This window comes from Haliotis cracherodii, unplaced genomic scaffold (genome assembly GCF_022045235.1).
Source record: "Haliotis cracherodii isolate W230 unplaced genomic scaffold, xgHalCrac1.p SCAF_26, whole genome shotgun sequence".
Taxonomy (NCBI): domain Eukaryota; kingdom Metazoa; phylum Mollusca; class Gastropoda; order Lepetellida; family Haliotidae; genus Haliotis; species Haliotis cracherodii.
In genome coordinates, this window is record NW_027266282.1 from 5,006,762 (window position 1) to 5,029,451 (window position 22,690).

The window sequence follows — 22,690 nt, forward strand, 5'->3', positions numbered from 1 at the left end:
AAAAAGAGGAGAATTTGAACTGTTACATTGTTTGTCAGCACTGTTAGATCTTGTACAGTTCGAATCAATGGTTATTCCGGGGCAGAGTAGGCCCCTTGAACCTCCTGCTTGTGGGATGATCTTTACAGGAAGCCATGATAAAGCTGGACTATTGCTGACTGTGGTGCAACCAAAATTGTGCTGTGGCCATATATTATGGATAAAAATCAAATGTGTCTGGAACAAAAGTACCACCATCCTCTATTGTTTCAAACAGAATGTTTTACAAAGGACAAAAGACCGCGGACTCTTGAAAATGAAATTTGAAGCAACATTTAGCGGACAAATTTCCACGATAAAAAGTAATCGAGTAAACATGTGCTTCACAGATCAATTACCATATCTGATATATGCGACACTAATCACATCGATAAACATCATATTGATTAATTTATTGCATGACATACGCTGCCTGCAACAATAACGCTCTGTACCATTGTTGACAGGTTTTGTCAGTTTCTAAGACTTTGTTTGTCGTCATATACAAAAACACTGTATCATTTCTTTCAACCGACTGAGATTTTTTTTTAAATTATACTTTCCACCCGAAACGTTTTGATCAAGAAATCTGGTACATAAAAAAACAAAGTTTAAAGAGAGGGGTACTTCAGGTGATATCATACCCGATGGCGGGTCGATTTATATATCAGTATATCAATATGGAATATTATCAAACACAGTAGTGTGTTGGGGTCATTTGAGTAAATCCACTGTCACTGAGCTTCACTACTGTGGGCCTCTATAAAATGGTTAAGGTGAAGATGACTCTAGTAGCATTTGAAACCCGGCTTTAATTGTTCCATATCACTCTAAAATGAGAAGGTAACGTCATTTGTAAATTATTCGTGACAAATGATGTAATTCGTTCAATACCTTTCAAGGGTATACTTCTTTCAGTCCCCCTAGCTACCTCCTGGGAACGAATTGAGTTTTCTTACTAAACATGTCTTTCAGTTTTCAATGAAGATCGCTTTTATTTAGAAAATATGTATTATAATGAGCAATATCATTCTGACCTTTAAATTACACAGAATTGATAGATATCGTTACAGCATACAGTAAAGTATATATTTAAAGTCTTGTGTAAGAAATAGTAAACATTACATACCTGTGGGTCTAATTGTGCTCATTTATCCAACATGTATGGCATGCACATTTTGCCATCTCTGTTTGTAATCCGTTCAAAATGGCGGGTTTAATTTAGATCTGCCGTTCAGTGATTTCCTAGGTTAAGTGGTAGCGAGAAGTAAGATCTGATTTTAATGATATTGGTCTTTTACCAACTGATCTCACTTTTTCTCCGTGCAACGATAAACATTTCTATAAATTAGCGACGGATACAGGTTTTTAAAACTCGCCCACCAACATTGTGTAAACGTCATACATCCCACCTATTGTGTATTGATAGCAGCTGCACATCGACCAACCATACCTACAGTAGCTCACTATAACAACGTTATGTCATTGTGACCCGATGTGCTGCACGTTCTTACCTCGATATAACGCTCGTCTGCGGATGAATCTATTTCTTTGTTTCCAAATGACAAATACAACCGGCAGTGTAGAAGCTACGTTTGTGACAACTACGATGGTAGTGCTGTGCAGAACAACAATAACATGAATGCAAATCCTCCTTAAATTCTTATATGCCCGCGAATTCAATAATTCTAGGAAAGACACACTTTCCTTGAACAGCAACGTGAACAGGTCGAAACACGATGCGGAGTGTAGATTTTAAATATAAAACGTCACCGTCACAGATTATTCAGTCTCGGTTATCCGCCGAAACAGATCCTTTGGGTGTAAACGGTAAATTAGCTTAATTGTGACAATTAAAAGAACACATCACTGAATGACAACCCCAAATAAGGACAAAAATACTAAAAGGTGAACTGCTAAATAATAAAACGAAATATGCGTTACTGGAGCGTTTGAATGTTTTTTCTTTGGAAGATGGCAATATCAATTATTAATATTTATTTTAGGCTATTGTTGATTTAAGTTTTTCTTCTTCCTGTTACCAACTGATGCAGGTCTGGGACTCAAACCCACAATCATAGGATCCTGGCATATGTAAGGGATGCAACTGTGCACAGCGATTTTCCGCGCCTTAGATGACTGAGCCAATCATGCATATTCGCGTAAAATAGAACGCATTGTTTGTCGAGCAGATTGTTTTATTTAGTCAACGAAAAATCAAAGTAAAATATGTTTATTGTTCGAAATGTGGTCATGTATAAGGCATGTACGCCTCGCAAACATTTACTTCCAACCTGGAGCTGGTGTGTTGCTTCTTACGCTCTTCATGTGGTTAGTTTGTTTGTTGCTCTCGCCTGTGAATAAGCGGATCTGAGACAGACAAACCAGTGGTTGATATTATGACCAACGTCCCACGACATCGGAGTAGGATGACACGCAATCAACAAAGTCACCGACCCAAACAGAGCCTGACCCTATGACTCAATTACGTCGCACCTGAAACAACAATAGGTCTGAAGGTTCGGGCAAGGGTTCCATTCTTTTTAACCTCGAAGACGGCACCTGGTTGGTTCAAGGAGCTGATCAGAAGGTCGTCCTCGTTACTGAGAGATATAGCAGCTATAGGGCAACAGCAAGTTGCCTGGGAGATTTCCAACCAAGACCTGTGTGGAGGTATGCCTGCAAAGAACTACATGTTTGCTGCCTGTTCTGAGCATCACTGATCGTAGACACTTAAGAATCCTACCAGTGATATAGATCGTTGATCCATACATGTACACAACACAGTCATCCAAACAGGCAATTGTGTGAGCGGGCAGATCATCAGTTAGTGGTGTATCTTTGTGGTTCATTTCAGTTAAAGTTCCACATGTAGTCATCGCCCTTATTTTTGTTATTGGCATTGTCTGCAATAACAAGTTTGTAATTCAAGATTCCCAATGATTTTATTTCTGGATCTTGGGTGTCTTTGGCAACTGTTTATATACAAATATTCATCTTCTCCAGGCTAACTGATCTCTAATCCCCTCCATCCTCAAGAGATACGGCAGCGGCGTGGGTTTTCTTCTCGTGTCGTGTCTTGAGTCTGCCTGTTCCCTGGTCCTGCCGGAATCATGTCTTGAGTCTGCCTGTTCCCTGGTCCTGCCGGAATCATGTATGGAGTCTGCCTGTTCCCTGGTCCTGCCGGAATCATGTATGGAGTCTGCCTGTTCCCTGGTCCTGCCGGAATCATGTATGAAGTCTGGCTGTTCCCTGGTCCTGCCGGAGTCATGTATGGAGTCTGGCTGTTCCCTGGTCCAGCTGGGATCATGTATCTAGTGTGGTTGTTTCCTGGTCCAGCTGACATCGTGTCTTGAGTCTGCCTGTTCCCTGGTCCTGCCGGAATCATGTATGGAGTCTGCCTGTTCCCTGGTCCTGCCGGAATCATGTATGGAGTCTGGCTGTTCCCTGGTCCAGCCGGAATCATGTATGGAGTCTGGCTGTTCCCTGGTCCTGCCGGAATCATGTATGGAGTCTGGCTGTTCCCTGGTCCAGCTGGGACCATGTATCTAGTCTGGTTGTTTCTTGGTCCAGCTGACATCGTGTCTTGCGTTTGGCTGTTCCCTGGTCCAGCTGACATCTTGTCTTGAGTCTCGAAATTTCCTGGTCTAATTGACATGGTGTCTGGAGTCCCACTGTTCCCTGGTCTAACTGACATCTTGTCTGGAGTCCCACTGTTTCCTGGTCTAACTGACATCTTATCTTGAGTCTCGATGTTTCCTGGTCTAAGCGACATGGTGTCTGGAGTCCCACTGTTCCCTGGTCTAACTGACATCTTGTCTGGAGTCCCTCTGTTCCCTGGTCTAACTGACATGGTGTCTGGAGTCCCACTGTTCCCTGGTCTAACTGACATCTTGTCAGGAGCCCTTCTGTTCCCTGGTCTAACTGACATCTTATCTTGAGTCTCGATGTTTCCTGGTCTAACTGACATGGTGTCTGGAGTCCCACTGTTCCCTGGTTTAACTGACATCTTGTCTGGAGTCCCACTGTTTCCTGGTCTAACTGATATGGTGTCTGGAGTCCCACTGTTCCCTGGTCTAACTGACATCTTGTCAGGAGCCCTTCTGTTCCCTGGTCTAACTGACATCTTATCTTGAGTCTCGATGTTCCCTGGTCTAACTGACATGGTGTCTTGAGTCCCACTGTTCCCTGGTCTAACTGACATCTTGTCTGGAGTCCCACTGTTCCCTGGTCTAACTGACATGGTGTCTGGAGTCTCACTGTTTCCTGGTCTAACTGACATCTTGTCTGGAGTCTGGCTGTACCCTGGTCTAACTGACATCTTGTCTGGAGTCCCACTGTTTCCTGGTCTAACTGACATGGTGTCTGGAGTCTCACTGTTTCCTGGTCTAACTGACATCTTGTCTGGAGTCCCACTGTTCCCTGTTCTAACTGACATCTTGTCTGGAGTCCCACTGTTCCCTGGTCTAACTGACATCTTGTCTGGAGTCCCACTGTTTCCTGGTCTAACTGACATCTTGTCTGGAGTCCCACTGTTTCCTCGTCTAACTGACATGGTGTCTGGAGTCTCACTGTTTCCTGGTCTAACTGACATGGTGTCTGGAGTCTCACTGTTTCCTGGTCTAACTGACATCTTGTCTGGAGTCCCACTGTTTCCTCGTCTAACTGACATGGTGTCTGGAGTCCCACTGTTTCCTCGTCTAACTGACATGGTGTCTGGAGTCTCACTGTTTCCTGGTCTAACTGACATGGTGTCTTGAGTCCCACTGTTCCCTGGTCTAATTGACATGGTGTCTGGAGTCCCACTGTTCCCTGGTCTAACTGACATCTTGTCTGGAGTCCCAATGTTCCCTGGTCTAACTGACATCTTGTCTGGTGTCCCACTGTTCCCTGGTCTAACTGACATGTTGTCTGGAGTCCCACTGTTCCCTGGTCTAACTGACATCTTGCCTGGAGTCCCACTGTTTCCTGGTCTAACTGACATGGTGTCTGGATTCTCACTGTTCCCTGGTCTAACTGACATGGTGTCTGGAGTCTCACTGTTTCCTGGTCTAACTGACATGGTGTCTGGAGTCTCACAGTTCCCTGGTCTAACTGACATCTTATCATGAGTCGCGATGTTTCCTGGTTCAGCTGGGGTCATGCCTGTAGTATCACTGTTCCCAGGTCCAGATACATTAGTGACTACATTTTGATGGGCTTTCTGTTCGTCATCAAACTTTTGTACAGATGCAGAACTGTCTAACCCAAAAGGTCCATACCTAGAGCTGTCTAACCCAACAGGTCCATACCTAGAGCTGTCTTCTGTCATAGGTCCAGATGTAATCAGTGAATCTGAGCTATCTCCATTCATTTTTCTAGAGATCATCGGTGAATCTGGCACACCTCTATCCATAGGTTCGGTCATCAGGGAATCCGGGGTAACTTCTTGCCTAATGGCATTCTGTACAAAGATTTCCACATTTGTTGAATCCTCAAGCTTCAAGCTCATGCTATTGAGTGGACCCTCAGATGGATGTCCAGAAGAACAACACCTTGATAAAAGGGCTTTCCCAGCTTCACCTACTATCATCAAAGACTCGGTCAACTTGAACCCACTGTAGTCTTCCTGCTGACAGGTGTCGCTGTCATTTCTCATATACACTGATGCTGTACCATCTTCTGCAGAACCCTCGGCGACAAGGTTCTCGTTGCTACACAAAACATCAGTGATGATAAATCCAGTTTTGGAAGGTTCAAACTTCACTCTTGGAGCAACAATTGCAAACGGGATCCCACTTACCGTTTCACCAGCCAGACATTTGCTCTCGGTGACAGACAAGTGAGGATTAGATTTGGCAATGAGAGTTTTAGGTCTAAGTGAAGATGAAGAAAAAACGTCTTTCATCCCCTCAGCTTGTTTCCTGGTTAAACCATCCCCAGGCTTGGCAGTACTCCCTGGATAAGTGCTTGATACAGAACTGCGGGACTCCTCACATGGTATAGTCTCATCCTTCTTAATATCTTCATCACCTACGACGGCATTTTGAAACGAATGTGTGATGCTGATGACAGATTTCGGAGGGACATCACATCTAACATCAAACACAGGCACTTTCAGTTTGGAAGCAAAGACATCAGTGGCATCTTGTAATTGCTTACTTTCTTTAAAACAACTCTCAAGGTCATTGTGAAGAATGAGAACTGCCACATCCTGCCCCGATCTTAAAACTAAGTTTGTAAGAGACAACAGTTTTGGGCACAGATTTGACATCTGCTCTAAATCAGTGTTTAAGGTACTTGTGAGTTTAAGCTGCCGGTCACATAATTTTGAAAGCTTTTTTACAGCTTCCTGCTCCTGTTTTAGAACTAAATCCACAGCTGTCTGTGTCTTGTTCCTGATACTTTTAAGTGCAGCCTCTTGTATTGAAGAAATATCACGCTCCAGGTTCCTGAACATTTCCAACTTAGGAGTAGCAGATTCAGTCACATATGTGCTAAGCTGTTGTGATCTCTCTTCCAATTTCGTTGCACAGTTCTGGGCAGCCTCATCCAAGGTAAGAATCACATGACCTTTATGTTGAAATAAAAAACACAATTCACAAATTGGAATGACACAGGACTGACAGAAGTATGCACAAGCCCTTCCCGTATGATTGGCGTCACCACAAGGAAAGCTTCTTGTCTTTGCCTCGACAACATATTTCCCAGTTTTCACATCTCTAATGGCCACGACCCTGTGTGAGTAAGTGGCGCTTGATGCTTGGTGCCCTGCCTGACACACACCACACAGAACATCGCCACAGTCAACACACTGGTGGGTCACGTCATTGCACTGTTTGTGTAGGCAACAAACGCTGCAATATTCACCCTCGGGTTTGAATAACAGGTCTTCTAACGTACGAGAGGCACTGTCAATACATGTATTTAACTGTGATCGCAGACTGTCCGTTTCGTCAGAGCATTGTGTGTTTGTTTCACACACAGGACAGTAGATGTGTTTATCCACGCTGAATGATTGATGGACTTCAAGACACTTTCGGCAAACTGTGTGGTAACAGGCTAAAGTAACGGGGCCTGGTTTCTTCTCCTTGCAGTTGGTACAGTAAAACACTTTGGACGCTTTGTCTGTTGAGGCAAGCATCGACATTGTGGTCACCTCCAAATATGCCCTAAAAAAGAGGAAAATTTGAACTGTAAGATTGTTTGTCAGTACTGAAAGGTCGTGTACAGTTCACATCAATTGGTATTCCAGGGCAAAGAAGGCCCCTTGTACCTCGACATCTTGCTTGTGATAAGAGCATATGAATGGTTTCGTAGTTTAGGCTGAGACTTTGGCTTCTTTTCTTTTCTCCACCGACTATTCGCACGATAAACAACGTCACGGAGTATTTCATACGTTGAGCAATGTCATGAAGTGTTTCATACGGTGAGCAATGTCACTGAGTGTTTCATACGTTGAGCAATGTCACGGATACTAAGTTTTCCTAAAATAATTAGCAAGTGCTGTTATAAGTTATCATGTTGTAACAAATGTACAATTTTGTATAAAACTTTTCGAGAACTGAAAGTAATTTATATTAGGATTCAGGGAAATGTAGGCAACAAAATATTAGTAGTTTCAGTTGTAGCTTTTAAGATAAAAAAAACCAAGCAGACCTCTGACCAACAGCCCAGAGGGTTCTACTAAACTTTCTGTGGCACCCTCAGCTATAGTTTGAGATATTGTTAATTGTTCTTGTAAATAAAATTGTAATTAGTCTCTTGTGACTCTGGCTCTTTTGCTGACTAATACCCCCAAGAAAATCAACATACCATTACAAGCCCTCCCCCTGAATATCCCATGTTCACTCCCTTAGGTGCATATGTTTTGTATGTTGGCAACTTTGAAGATTTGATACTTATAACATTAAGGTTATTGCAATGACGTATTGACTTTCATGTTTGTTTATGAGCGAAATAATAAAATGGTTGAATGTTGTCAGTGATTATTTGCATTTCATTTCAGGAACCAAGAACAATGGCCAGGCAAAGCCGATTAACTACTTTGATCGGCAGTTGTCTGGTCCAGGTCCTGAGGGGGAACATTTGTACACCCTACTGGCCAACGAAACAAACAAGTATGCCTACAGCTGCTTGCGGGACCACACCCTTCCTCCACAGTCAAGACTCCAAGAATGGGAGCCAGTTGCAAATTCAGAAATGCGGGCATTTCTGGGCCTGGTACTGCTTATGGGACTGGTGAAGAAACCAACGATTTCCTCTTACTGGAATGAGGGGCTCACACACAGGTATGCTATTTAACACTTATAATTTATTATTACTTATAATGATATATTTATGACATATATTTTTTCATGTCAGTTAAGCTATATCATATCATACCATTGTTTATGATGTCACAAATTGGTAATATTGCAGTTCATAGCAATTTCACTGAGGATTGAGATTTCCTGTTCTGTTTTTCCACCTTTCATTAGTAGGCTTCATCAAATGATATATTATAAGATCAGGATTTTTTGTTATACTCTAGTTATTTCAGTTAAATTCAAACATTTTACTTTTTAAAAAATAACAGTAATATTTGTAGAGATTATTTCATAAATTAAGCTTATGATTTCTTTCAGACTTTCCAGGACACCAGGCTTCGGGGAGGTGATGACAAGAAACCGCTTCCAGTTGTTGCTCCACGTGATTCATGCAAGTGATAACGCGGAGCCAACTCCCCGAACACAGCCTGGTGATGAGCTCCTCGACAAGTTCAGACCAATGTTTGAACTTGTCAACAAGTCGTTCGCATCAAACTATCGGTATGTATTGTTTTAAGTGAAGGTAAGCAAGTTTATGTGTATTACTCCAAGATATCTAAGTGAACTTAAGAAACATCAGGTGTATCAAGCCATTCATATTGGTTTTGATAACATTCATATCAATCAGGATTTTTTAATGTATTCTTCATGAGGAAACATGTTAAATGCATAATGAACATATGTGTGTATATATATATTACAGGCTGGCCCGAGATGTTTGTGTGGATGAGAGGGTCGTTGGTTTCAAGGGAAGACACAAGCTGAAGCAGTACCTGGCCAACAAGAAGAAAGACAAGTGGGGTTTGCAGATGTGGGTTCTTGCTGAGTCTGAGTCTGGTTACACTCATCAGTTCCAGGCCTCCGTGGGCAGGAAACACGGATGTGCCAGACCACCCGGGAAACAGAATGTTGGACACCGGGTGGTCATGGAACTGATGCAGCCTCATCTCAACAAGGGCCATCACGTCACCCTGGACAGTTACTTTTGCAGTCCTGGCCTTTGTCATGCTTTATATGACAAAGGCACGTTCTGCACAGGTACTGTAGCCGTTCGGAGACAAGGGATGCCCAAGTCCTTCAACGTACCAAAGAGGGGCTTGACGAGAGGACAAGCGACATCAAAGGTCCAGGGCCCACTGCTGGCAGTGCTCTGGCCCGACAGGAAGGTTTTTACCATGCTGACAACGCTTGGTACACCACGGTAAGATATTTTTACACAATGAACAAAGACATTTATTCTAGAGAGCATTACATCATAACAAACATAATAAAAAATATGTAATATATTTTTACAGGGTTTTGTGTTAATATCAAATTAATATTTTCAGATGTTATTTGTGACTTGTGATGAGATATTGTTTGGTTAATTTCAGTATGGAAGACTGCCCTAATGCTAAGGGACGGACCTTGAAGATCCCTTCTGTGGTAAACATGTACAATCATACCATGGGAGGGGTAGATCTTGGTGACCAATTCATCAAGCTCTACGATCCAAGGCTCCGTTCCTGCAAGCTGTGGAGGAAGGCACTCTTTGAAGTCCTCCTCACAGCAGCAGGTATGTAGTAAACACTGTATGCATTGAGGAATAAGAATGCAGTGAAATTATTAAAGTCAAACAATTCAGTGATATGTATTAATAGTAATCTTGTGTGTGTAATTTTTGTTGTTGTAGGATCTCATAGCTCAAAATATTTCTTATCTTCTTTCAGTCAATGCATACGTGGTGTACCAACGCTGCTGGTTACAATCGAGAAAACTTGGTCGCTTGCCCTTTCAGGAATCCATTGTCGCTTCACTCGTAGGGGATCAAGTTACTTCAAGGAGTGCTTCTAAACTTGGTCCAGCGCCCCATCCCCTACGATTGACCGGACGACATTTTCCAGGTGTTCTGCCTCAGAAGAAACGGAAGCAGTGTGCTGTATGCAGAGGACGGTCGCGAGTCAGGTCATGGTGTCCTGACTGCGGGGTTGGCCTCTGCATCAGCAACTGCTTCCGTGTTTACCATACAGTCCTTCAATTGCGTTCATCTGCACCAAATGAAGAATAGACTATTCTTCATTAGCTGCAGATGAAATACTTTTAGAAACTGTTTCATCGCTGTTTTGAAAATTGTTTTATCCATATCACAGCGTCCAGTAAATCTGTGTTTAAACTGTTATGGTAGATCTTTTTATGATGGATTTTATTTATAACTTACATCATAAAAACTTTTTCTGGGGAGAAGCCCTACTTGTCTTTCATCTTGTACTGTAAAACTAAATACCAATCATGTGCTAATTGTAAATACTTTTTTGTCCATTTGTCTTTTGCATGCTGAGAGAAATAAATTTAACACCGCTTTAAACAGTATTTTCAGTTATATCACGGTGTGACATTTGTAAATACAATTTAATAATAAATGTTTCTTGAACATGTTGAGTTGACTTTTGGATTTTTCATTTGTTAAGACAGGCATGAGTGATTGACCCTGAAAGGGTACTTGTAAATCTGCATATTACTCAGTTATTAAATTGTATTGCAAAAGTGGCTAAACATACAAACATACATACATAGCTTGGTCTGTATTTTATTTATTCTCTTCATAAATCACAAGGAAATATGCTAATGAATTAGTTTATCATTATTTAAAATTCTTTCAGAGATTTGGTTGACATGGTATATAACTAGTATATCTTGGAGCATTAGAAATTGGCACTCGTCCTGTAGTTCTCGCCAAACAGCCCAGTAGTTGAGGTATCATAAGGACTAGTATAAATTTGCCATTCATATTTTTAAACGAAAAGATAGGTGTACTGATATACATTGTTTTAAATATTTGTATATGATGGCAATTCAACATGGAAAGTTAATTTATTTCGTGCAGGTAACGTTCATTTGTTGTTATCCATTGACAAATGCAATAAATATTAATGAAAGTCAAGGGGGGATAACTCTTCATAATTTAAAAAAAAAAATCTTCAGCAGTGACTGTTGTTAACCCTAACTTATATATTACTCTAAAATAACGATTAATTTATAAACATTTTGCAATAGGATGGCATTAAGTATTAATCTGAATATTAAAATCATCTTATAAATATAGGGGATACCTAGGTGCACCCCAAACATGTAATTCTAAATGACCAGCATGTAATCATTATTATTAATTCAAAATGTCATTACTTTGACATATACTTTGGATTTGTTTCTTGAAATATGATGAAATATCAATGAAAGATACTTTTCTTGTAGGTTCAATAACTGGTCTCCTTGACCTTCCAGTTAAGCTTATTGAGCTGATCTGCATATATCTTCCGGTCAAAGAATTAGTTATAGTCTGACATTTAATTAGTTGTTTCCTTGTGAAGTTATAGAGTCCTGAACAATAACTAGTTACATACAGACAACATCTATCTATCCATGTCTTTAATGTCACAATCCACCTGGGGATGCATTGTCCACCTGGGGATGCATTGGGACGGGTTTTTAAAAAAATTATTTAAAAAAATTAAAAAATCAGTGTCTCAGTTAATTTTATGTTTGTGAGATAATTATTTTGTTCATTGATTCATTATTTAGGTGTTGATTAGAAGATGTGTCTATTTCTTTTTTAATCCATTTCAATTGGGATATAGATATCTAGACTGGATATTACAAATTGCACCCCGGTCTCACCTACTAAATCAGATAAATATTGTCATTTTTTTACCTAACACTCAATGAAATTTTGGATATTATTCCCAACATAGTTTATTTACATCGCCTATGTGTAACTGGTCTTCTGCGCTGAATGCAGTGCCAAGTCGCGCGAATTATCGCGAGGAAATAGTCAATCGGACAATTTGACAGGATGGTCAAGATATCACATGTCGTCTTGGTCAAATTTCATTTTTTCCCCGGCGGTACTCAAATATGCAAACCCATAAAGATAACCGGTGGGGGATATCAGAACTTACCCCTAAGATGCTCGATCAGTGGTAGTTTTATTGAACCATCTGCATGAGGGATCACGTTAAATGTTTATGTCATGTGAGAGCAAGGCACGAGTTGGACACGGGTACAAGTTGGCAAGCTATCGGCAAGTGAAATTTGGAATTGAATGCTGAAACGAATATCAGTCGAAAAGTTAACCGGGACGGATAATCAAACGCCTGATCATTATTCAGATATCTTTATGTTTACTATTATTGATTGCATGTAATGTCAAGTAAGTACGGTACATCCATACAATAGCCCTACATGTCGCGAATACCGAGTGGCGGCCATTTCAGTTCGAGAAATAGTACGTGCAGTCTGTGTAGTGTTACTCGCTGTCCCGTCTATTATGTTTTAACAAACTTCGGATAACAAGTTATTGACGGACGTTAGGTTGGAAGTGTCTGTTTAAAATAAGAAAATATCATTTATTTAAATCCGTATTCGTGACCAGCGTGCGCCGAAGATTGTATGAGGTAAACATGACAAAAAAATTTTTACATCGGTAAATATTGTAACGACTTGTAATTTTCACAGACGATTATTTACATTAAAATTTGCATAGCCTTACACACATTTCTTTCAGGAGTGGTGCTACAAAATATCATTTGTGTAAACCAAATCAATGAAGCATTTTACATGGAAAACAGTTCATGTCAACTTCCCGTAATTTGCTTTGACATCGTGAAAACTGATATTTTTCTCTCTCGATTATTTGCAAGTCTAATCATTCATGCGCATATCTCTGTTTCGGAACACATCTAAATAAATGTCATATGGTTAGAACCATGAAGGTATTTCCTGTCAAATGTTATTCATTTCAAATAACATATATTTATGACAAAGACACAGTACCGGTGTTCATGTGGTCATGGGGATGTTTCAATATTCACCGAAAGTAAGAAAAACACGAAATTAGGACTACTCACACTTTCAACGATGGTACCAGAATGTCAATAAACTCATTTTGCAACAACTTTTAGACTCACAGAAAGGCAATTTAAAGATCTATTATGTCGTATAATTTCGTAACGTTGTGAGAAGAAATAAGAACGTTGTTACACTTTTTAAACGATGTATACGTTTTTGTAACCGCGACGTCAGCACAGTGCGGCACTGAGCGGTTTGCAGGCTGACTGACGTCCAGGCACCATGAGGGTTAAGCAACTTTTACGGAGTGTTTCATATGCTGAGCAACGTCACAGAGTGTTTCATACGTTGAGCAATGTCACGGAGTGTTTCATACGTTCAGCAACGTCACAGAGTGTTTCATACGTTGAGCAACGTCACGGAGTATTTCATACGTTGAGCAACGTCACGGAGTGTTTTTTATTACCCACGTGGTGAACATACAGGTGGTAAGATAATAAATCCGTACGTCACACGTGTGTCGTACAAGGTTGACCTTGTTTTATTCGTTTTGATTGGATAACCGTGACCTCTGTCACACCGGGACTACTTTTTTCATTCATAAAAATCGCGAGACGTCATTCCTTTTGCAACCACAAGGTAGAACTGAAGAAATTAATGAGAACGAGAGATATTTACAAACACTTTATTAAACCAAACAAAATAGTCACAGGCATCAAATTCAGTTTGCATTCTATACAAGTTATGCATAGAGCTTCTACAAACATTATATAATCGCGCTATATCCATTTACAATGTACGACTACCGATCAATAGAGCGAGGGCCCCCATGAGCGTGACGCACCTGACCACTTTCGCAACTTTCAATTTGATTTAACGTAAAGGGATAAGCGTTGTGAAATGAAGTATGTTTAAACTATCTGGACAGATATTTAGCCTTACTTGGGATGATCCGGTTGTTCCATCAGTGTCCCCTTCGGAGCGTATTTTGTGGCGCTGTTTCGGGAGATGTTGTTCATGAATGAACGTACACGACTGCACTACCATATCACCAAAAGAGAACAGTTCTGATAAAAATCATTCGAAAGCTCCGTGGAAGTGTGCCTGACTTCTGATTGTGTGGCCCCAAACATCCCAAATGTGAACAATAACATTCCCTATCTCTTGCGTAAAACGCTGTGAGTAGGCCTAGATCACGGTTGTCTTTTCTTATTCCTGTGGTGACCTTGCCCTTCGATCGTTCGAAGCAGTCACTGACATGCAAGCCGACTTGAGTTTGTTGATTTTCACGTCTTCAGTATAGGGTGGTACAGTTAACATGAATGTCTTTGGCGAATACTCTGATTTCCCTCTTCCAAAATGGTACGATGATATAAATTCTGCTGATAGATCAAGGAAACCGAACCATATTGATTGCACAGACGGGACACCGGCAGTGCGAGTGACCGACTGTTAGTCCAAAGCGCGGCGCTAATGTGACTTTTCAAATTTTCATAAAGGTCCTTCGTACTAAAAACATGGCACTTGAATTAACTTAAGTTGAAGAATTTCGTCCATAAGGATCTTGAGCGTCGGTGCTGTTTTGTTTGCAAACATAACTGCAGGGACATGTTGTTTATGCGTATGCATAGACATGTCAACAATGCCCATATTTGGGCATATATCAATATTCATGCACAACCAGATTTTGCAACCGGTTTCAGTTTGGTCGGTCAACGAACGAAAGTTGTTATGTATTTACACTTAAATATATATTTAATGTGGGTAATAAATAAAATACCACACTAATTCTCGTTAGATACCATTTTTACGAAACTCGTGAACTTTCTATGTTATCTGACCTCGCTTTCGCTCGGTCAGATACCATAGAAAGTCCACTCGTTTCGTAAAAAAAGTATCTAACGAGAATTAGTGTAGTATTCTCTATATACGTTGAGCAACGTCACAGTGTTTCATACGTTGAGCAACGTCACGGAGTATTTCATACGTTGAGCAATGTCACGGAGTGTTTCATACGTTGAGCAATGTCACAGAGTATGTCACGGGATATTCATGCAAGCACACCACGTATTTGCATACACATACAAGATCATTAAAATCTATCTTCCTAGTCGATGTATTTTATATTGTATAAGAACACATTTGTTATGATATTTGTCTTACTTTATATTGAAACCATCTCATATTTACACATGTCTTTATATTTCTGTATTCTGATTTTGGCTTGGGTAAATTTGTGTATACAGAAACGTACGGGGTACATATCTACTGTGTAGATGTTCTGGTACCCATGGAGACAGCCACCCGTTCATCTCCCCAAGCATCAATACTGCTCACTGGGATATTAATTATTATCAAGATCAGGTATTTGTTAACCCTCATTGTGCCTGGCCGTCTGCATACCGTTCACTGCCGCACTCAGATGACGTCGCGGTTTTAAAAACGTATACATCGTATTAAAAGTGTTACAACGTATATATTTCTTCACACGGTGTAACCAAATTGTATAACATGCAACTCGAGTGATTGCCTTTCCAACAATATCTAATGTCAACAAATCCAAAAGATCTATGCACTGCCCAGTCATTGATGAAAGTGCTGGTATTGTAAGTTTCCTACTTTTCTACATAAATCGTTATATGGAAGCTGGCAAGTATGCGCCCTTGTTTGAAATCTAAATGTCCCAATAGTCCATACCATTGGAAAGTACATTTCCTAACGGTGATAGACATATGACATTTATGTCGAAGTACACATTCATTAAGAATTTTCCGTGATATATAAAAAATCCCGATGAAATTGTCAGTGTTTTTGACGTCAAAAACAAATTGACGGTAGTGGTCGTGATTGGTTCATACGCAGACTGTTTCAAAGATTATGTTACAAAACGAATGACAGTTTTGAATGTATATCTTGTAGAAGTCCCGATTACATCCATGTAGATTTCCGTGTCAGTTCTCTTTCATTAGTGATAAAAACAACTTCGGGGTAATTGTCATCGGACATTTTCACAGGACAAGGCTCTACCACCCAAGAGTAAGTACACGTTGATTCAATAAAAATCGTTGAAACCTTTTCATGGGCAGCAAATCTATTCAACAAACCTATTTTCGATCACTCGTAACTCGGACGCCACATGTCATACAAGCATTGCTTCGTTGTGCAATCACACAGACCGCTTACTTATACTTCGGGCGGTATGCTGTATTGTTAATGGTTTAACCTAACTTATAAAAAGCTTGAAACGAGATGTAATTGGACTATTTTAACACTTGAATTTGAAAGCTCGAGAAACGTAGATCAATGGGCTATCAGTTATACTGATATAACGAACTGTTTTGTTTTTTGTCCAGGATATTTGCTGTATAGATGTTGTATGTATGCTTATAACGAACTGCGGTTATAACGAACTAAAAATAGTGGTCCCTTTGAGTTCGTTTTAACTGTAGTTTACTGTAGAAGGAAATGATAACTTGCACAGGTGAAAGAAGGCAATATTTTTGTTTTTTTCGGTACGGTTATAAGCAATCGATTATATGTATTGTGTGTAGGTGTAATTACTTAAATTCCTGTTATAAATTGAACCATGCGCGATTCTAAAATATGAGGCTAAAATATTGAAAAGGTTGTTTATAATTGGATCCATTTTGACAGCTTTAACACTGTAAAACATTCCATTCCACTACTCTAGCCTCGTTAGTCCAGCCAAAATGTTACTCTATAATACCAGCCCAATTTCGGCAAGAGTGGAAACCGGACTGGGGGGGGGGGCACTTCACTTGTCCCAAACTTGTATTTTCATTATTCAAATAAAACTGTGTTCTACAAAACAAAACGAAATTCAGGTCTTCAGCAACCAATGCTTGCCGTAAAAGGTGACTATGCTTGTCATAAAAGGCGACTAACGGGATCGGGTGGTCAGGGTCGCTGACTTGGTTGATGCATGTCATCGATCCCAATTGCGTGGGTCCATGCTCGTGATATTAATCACTGGATTGTCTGGTCCAGACTCGATTATTTACAGACCGCCGTCATATAGCTGGAATATTGCTGAAAGCGGCGTTCAACAACCAACCAACCAACCAACCAACCAACCAACTAGTGGGCTAAAACTGTTAGTTTCTACCGCTGCATTGGACTCACGAATAATACTATTTCAGCAAACCAATCATGGCGCCATTATCACAATGAAAGGAAAAATAAATCGAAATCGAACATTAAAGCACATAGTATCCATGAGCGGTTAACCCAAATGCAAAAAAGGTATTTTGAAAAAAAAAGGTTTTAAAAGTTATGTTGATGTTTTCAGTAGTTGTATTATGTTTGTATCGCGTGTACCATCGACATAAACGGGGGCCGAGCTGCCACATATCAAACCGACCTTGACACAATTTGTTTACGATATGGCGTCGACTCACGTTAGAAATCACCTTTTGTGACAAAATATCCAAAGGTTAGGGCAGTTCATTCGCGCAGTTAGGTAGTTTGAGCAATCACATATGACTCCTAGTCATTTCATATAAAAGAAAGGCAGTTATTTGTCGAAACGGGCGAGCATGAAAGACAACTGGTGGACCAGAAATCGCGGCACAGCTGTGATGCGAACCTGCCCTGTCGATCACTTCGGGCTTGGTCATTCAATGTTTACGTTTTGATCATGAACTTCCTGCCCATAAATATACACTATATATGACTATACCACCTTTATATTAACGATCATACTATCTTTCCATATCTTAGATTTGAATATTTTCTGTAAATCAGCATCATAAACAGAAAGATAATTTGCACTGCCGTTTCGTCTCTAGCGCCGTGCTAAATCGCCATGACACGGTCGATAAAAATATGCAATACTTGAACAAAACACTTCCGTTGCGGACTAAACGTTAGTAGTCTTACGCCAATAACTGTGCAGTGGGGAAAAGAAAATATTTCAGACCCGTCTGATCATGTTCTTTTTAAATTGTGGGTCTTGTAATATAATAGTTACGTGTATGTGGCAAAGGTGCATAACAAAAAACATCGCCATCATTCACATGAAATTTATCATGGCAGACAAAGGTCGAGAAGAGCGGTAGATCTAACCACTTTAAATTTACTATTATCACCATATTTCGCAATCCGCAGCACTGTAGAAAATATGAGTTACACGATGTTAAAGCTGAGATGATCAGGATGACGATAGTTAGAATTTTGATATTGCGCACTTAGTGTTTGACATCTTAATTCACAATTGAAAAGGTTTTTTTTCGCGGGACCATATATGACCCCGTGACAGTAAGAGGGTTAAGTATCTTAGTTTATGTTGATATTAGTCTTAAGCATGATTTTCGTTTTGATGAAGTTGACAAAATCAGCAGAGACAATCACATCGTGAAATAAATAGTGACGAAGGAACGGAACACTGCATGAACGTTAAACATCTTACCTTTGATAATATGTGACACTAGTCAGAGAGACCATGTGATTACACGTGACAGTAGTCACACAGACCATCTGCTTTAAAAAGTAGCAGCTGCAATCACACCGCCCAAACATATAGTCCAGTAATTAAAGGTTTATTTTTCATGAAGGTTCAACAAAATTGACGGAAAAGGTTTTTTAACACATTTCACTGCCTTGATAGGTCTGCTTTAAAAAAAAAAATAGTTTACCAAAATTTGACTTGGGGAAACACCCAAAATAGGTCAAATCCAAGATGGCCGCCATCAATACAAACGAAAATCGAAAAAGTAAAAAAAAAAGAATCAATCAAAATCTAAACATGGATGATGACTCTATTTATAATCAACTTCATAAGATTAAGACAGGGAAATATATATTTAACAATTTTAAAGTGAAATCTTACACAGAAATAAATTACGGCTGCCCGAAATGTGAAAAAAATGCAATTGTTCCATATCGGACTACAAAATACTTAACACGGCCTTATAAAGAGGGAATAACCCTGCAATACTACAGTTTACAAGTCAAACTTACTATCAATTTAAATGTCTAAAGTTCAAGACAGTCACACAGAGACGATTATTCAGTAATGTCAGAGAAGTCATGACTTGGTCCATTTGAAAATGTCATCCCTTTGCATTGTCCACATGCTGAGGTACATTGTAGACAAAAAAATTCTGCATGAGCATGAGCAAAGAGGGAATAACCCTGCAATACTACAGTTTACAAGTCAAACTTACAATCAATTTAAATGTCTAAAGTTCAAGACAGTCACACTCATATATTGGACATGAAGAGACGATTATTCAGTAATGTCAGAGAAGTCATGACTTGGTCCATTTGAAAATGTCATCCCTTTGCATTGTCCACATGCTGAGGTACATTGTAGACAAAAAAATTCTGCATGAGCATGAGCAAAGAGGGAATAACCCTGCAATACTACAGTTTACAAGTCAAACTTACAATCAATTTAAATGTCTAAAGTTCAAGACAGTCACACTCATATATTGGACATGAAGAGACGATTATTCAGTAATGTCAGAGAAGTCATGACTTGGTCCATTTGAAAATGTCATCCCTTTGCATTGACCACATGCTGAGGTACATTGTAGACAAAAAAATTCTGCATGAGCATGTGTTTTCATCACACTTTCCAGTGCAATTGTATCTGATTATTTTCAACAGAAATTTAGGAGTGACAGCTTGGTGCCTTGTGATTGGTTTCAATATAGTGCCCTTGTTGCTCTTGTGAAACGTCCAGCCCCATTCTGTAGCATACATATTGTTGCCTAGCCAGGTCTGCACTTGGAGTCAGACTCGTTGGCTGGGCAATCTGGCAGCATCTGATGTCGGTGGAAGGTGTCGAAGGGTTAGGTAATTTGAGCTTGATAGATACCTTCTCAGTGAATTTTGTCACACGTTCAGAATTCAAATCCAAGCCAGGCATACAGCCGCAGAGGATTGCAAGTGCCTGATTACCAGCCTGCTCGATTTCTGCATGGTTTCCACCTGTCACCATGAAAACCTTTGAATATTCCTGAGACCATCCCTATGCCATATGGCCTCAATGTTGTGTCGGTCCCTGACAATGCATGTACAAAGAGCAAAGAATGGCTGAGATTAGGATCAAGGATCATCTGTAGGATGAAGATGTCAGTGATCTTTGTACTTGTCTGAAGAAAGATGGCCTCCAGTTCTTCTCTGATGGGTCTCATCCTTGGTAAAAAAAACACCTCAATAACCATCAAACACGATAAGAGCATTGCAGAAGCGGTTCCTCAAGAAATGAGCCCGCACAGCTTGTGACACAGATTTGCCGGACAACATCTGATCTGTACTACCCTCTGAATATACTTGAGTGATGATCTCCTTTAACCCAGATCCAGCCATCAGATTCCCAACTGTACCCACAAAACTCATCTAAGTATGGAATCCCCACAAGACCAGGGCTATTTGATGCAAGGGGCTCTCAGCTGGCCGTGATTCGAAGATCATGTATGCAATTCACCAAAGTTGCTGGTCGATTGTAATAACCGGTGTGATTCCATGTCTTCTGGCATACTCCAGCATTGATCTGACATAGGATTCGTCACATGGTGTCACGTTGATAATCAACAAGAATATCTCAGAGCTCTTCCCGGGGTATGGAATGTCAGAATGGAGCAACTGCATGCAACCGGAACACAGTGGTCAACACACACAGAAGTGGCGCACTCCACAAATTATCTAGTTTGCTATTCTTTTCATCACGACAGAAGTCACCAATTGGTGAATAGATAATGTTCGCCAGCACTGCCTTTGGATTTCTTTGTGAGAATGGTTTGACACTGTTGATTTTTTTAACATCATCCAAGTCCACCTTAACTCTTGGTACCCTCCGTCTCACCATCTCGCCCATAGCATGGATTGAGCCAGTCCCATCAAACCTTTTGCTGGCATGATCTATATAACCAGCCTGGTATTGCACGAATGTATCTGCAATGTCTCTGATTAGGTGAACACCATGAGTGGTCACCGAGAATTTTCTAAATTTACGAGGAGCTGAAACCGAGTTGGCTTATCATATCCACTAAATTACGATGACCATATATGTGTTATAGTGTGATACTTTGTCAAACTTGTCGAGGAGGCAGAAATGATGGGGACATTTCGAATGCATTATTGCCTGACCCAATGACGCAGCTCAGCTCTTGATGATAGCTTGAAGGAGGATGCGTAATGCATGTGGGAGGTAATCAAGATTGGTGTCAATCAATGCCATCTGCTCATTGTCGAGATACACATCAACATTTTTCGACATGCTCTCTACCTGCGTATGAATGTATCCTCCTCCAACTTTAATCAAACTGTCCATGTCGGATTTGTCTACCTTTGCAACATTTTCATATGCCGTAAGAGATGCAATGTTAGGTTGTTGCCTGATTTGTTATGAATACCTTGTTCCCATAGTGATTCATGAATTCCCTTTTCAGCTGAGATGTAGTGTGTAGTTGATTATCACTCAGTGCACTCATTGACTTCATAATGTGATGCAAATTGTCCAAAGGAATCGTTTCATCATCATTCTCTTCCAAGTAATAAATGGCAATCTCAAATGCTGTCATCTAGGACATACACTTCGGTCGACCAAGTCTCCATTTCTTTGGTGGAGCCTCCCCATGTTCAATACATGCTGCAGGTATACTTGTCCCTCTCCGAAAATTCTTATCACAAGCATGGTGATGGATAGCTTCTTCAGCTGGTAGATTGTATATGGGCACAATACTTGACTGTACCATCTTGGTCCAATCATCTTGCCTGTTGACACAGTATGTTGCAGACATATGTTGAGTAACTGAAGAGCCATCGCAGGGCTGAAGTACACTTCTATATGGATGTTTGTATGCAACATCCTGGTCAATACAAGTACTACATAGAAAACAGTGAGTTTTAAAATTTTAACATATGATCAAAAGGTTTCAGCTACTTTGATTGCCTTTGAATTTTTATGCATACTTCGACACTGTCTGTGTACCAACAGGCTACAGTTGTATATGATGTCTGGTGCATCGAATTTACAGCAGCATTTTGCTGTCAACTTCACATAATCCTGGGGTTTGTCCAGGTTAACTGGTTCCATACATAGCAAACAAGTTGCTATCTGTGATCTACATAGGACACCTTCAGTTGAGAATAGTCACCTGCGAATAGTAACAGTTGATAGAAATATGGTTGACATGTGTCCAGATACAAATGTTGTTTTTCCGATTATAGCAAATGATTTTTGTGCTAAATGTCTTGATTATATCTTCTGAATTAACTTTTAATAAAGTTTCTGAGAAGCTAATACCATTTGAGAAAAATAACTGCTTCCCGCAGTTTGGATTATCTCCCTTGATTTTCCTTTAAACAAATGTTGATGTTAATTTTAAGGCTCTGTTTCAAATTTTATATTTATATTTGTTCATATTTTCATCAGTTATTCCTCTCTAGAGCCAATCAACTATATATCATACAAGTTTTCATTTTAGCTATAAAAGAAAATAGCTTATACATACCTTTATGTTCTTGAGGTCTATCTTTAAGACATTGTATGCTCGGCCGCCATTTTGAAGAAGGGAATACTTTGGGTTTTT

General features: G+C 40.1%; 1 protein-coding gene and 1 pseudogene across 1 annotated transcript; one reads left to right on the forward strand and one right to left on the reverse strand.

Annotated features, from left to right (window-relative positions):
• Positions 1-2,229: 2,229 nt before the first annotated feature.
• Positions 2,230-18,653, reverse strand: LOC139472946 (uncharacterized; annotated as a pseudogene).
• LOC139472918 (piggyBac transposable element-derived protein 4-like) lies at positions 8,200-10,353 on the forward strand. Its single transcript, XM_071255397.1, has 5 exons — positions 8,200-8,288; positions 8,625-8,807; positions 9,010-9,507; positions 9,680-9,861; positions 10,016-10,353. Exons 1-5 carry the CDS (start codon positions 8,200-8,202, stop codon positions 10,351-10,353), a joined length of 1,290 nt encoding a protein of 429 aa, XP_071111498.1.
• Positions 18,654-22,690: the final 4,037 nt, after the last annotated feature.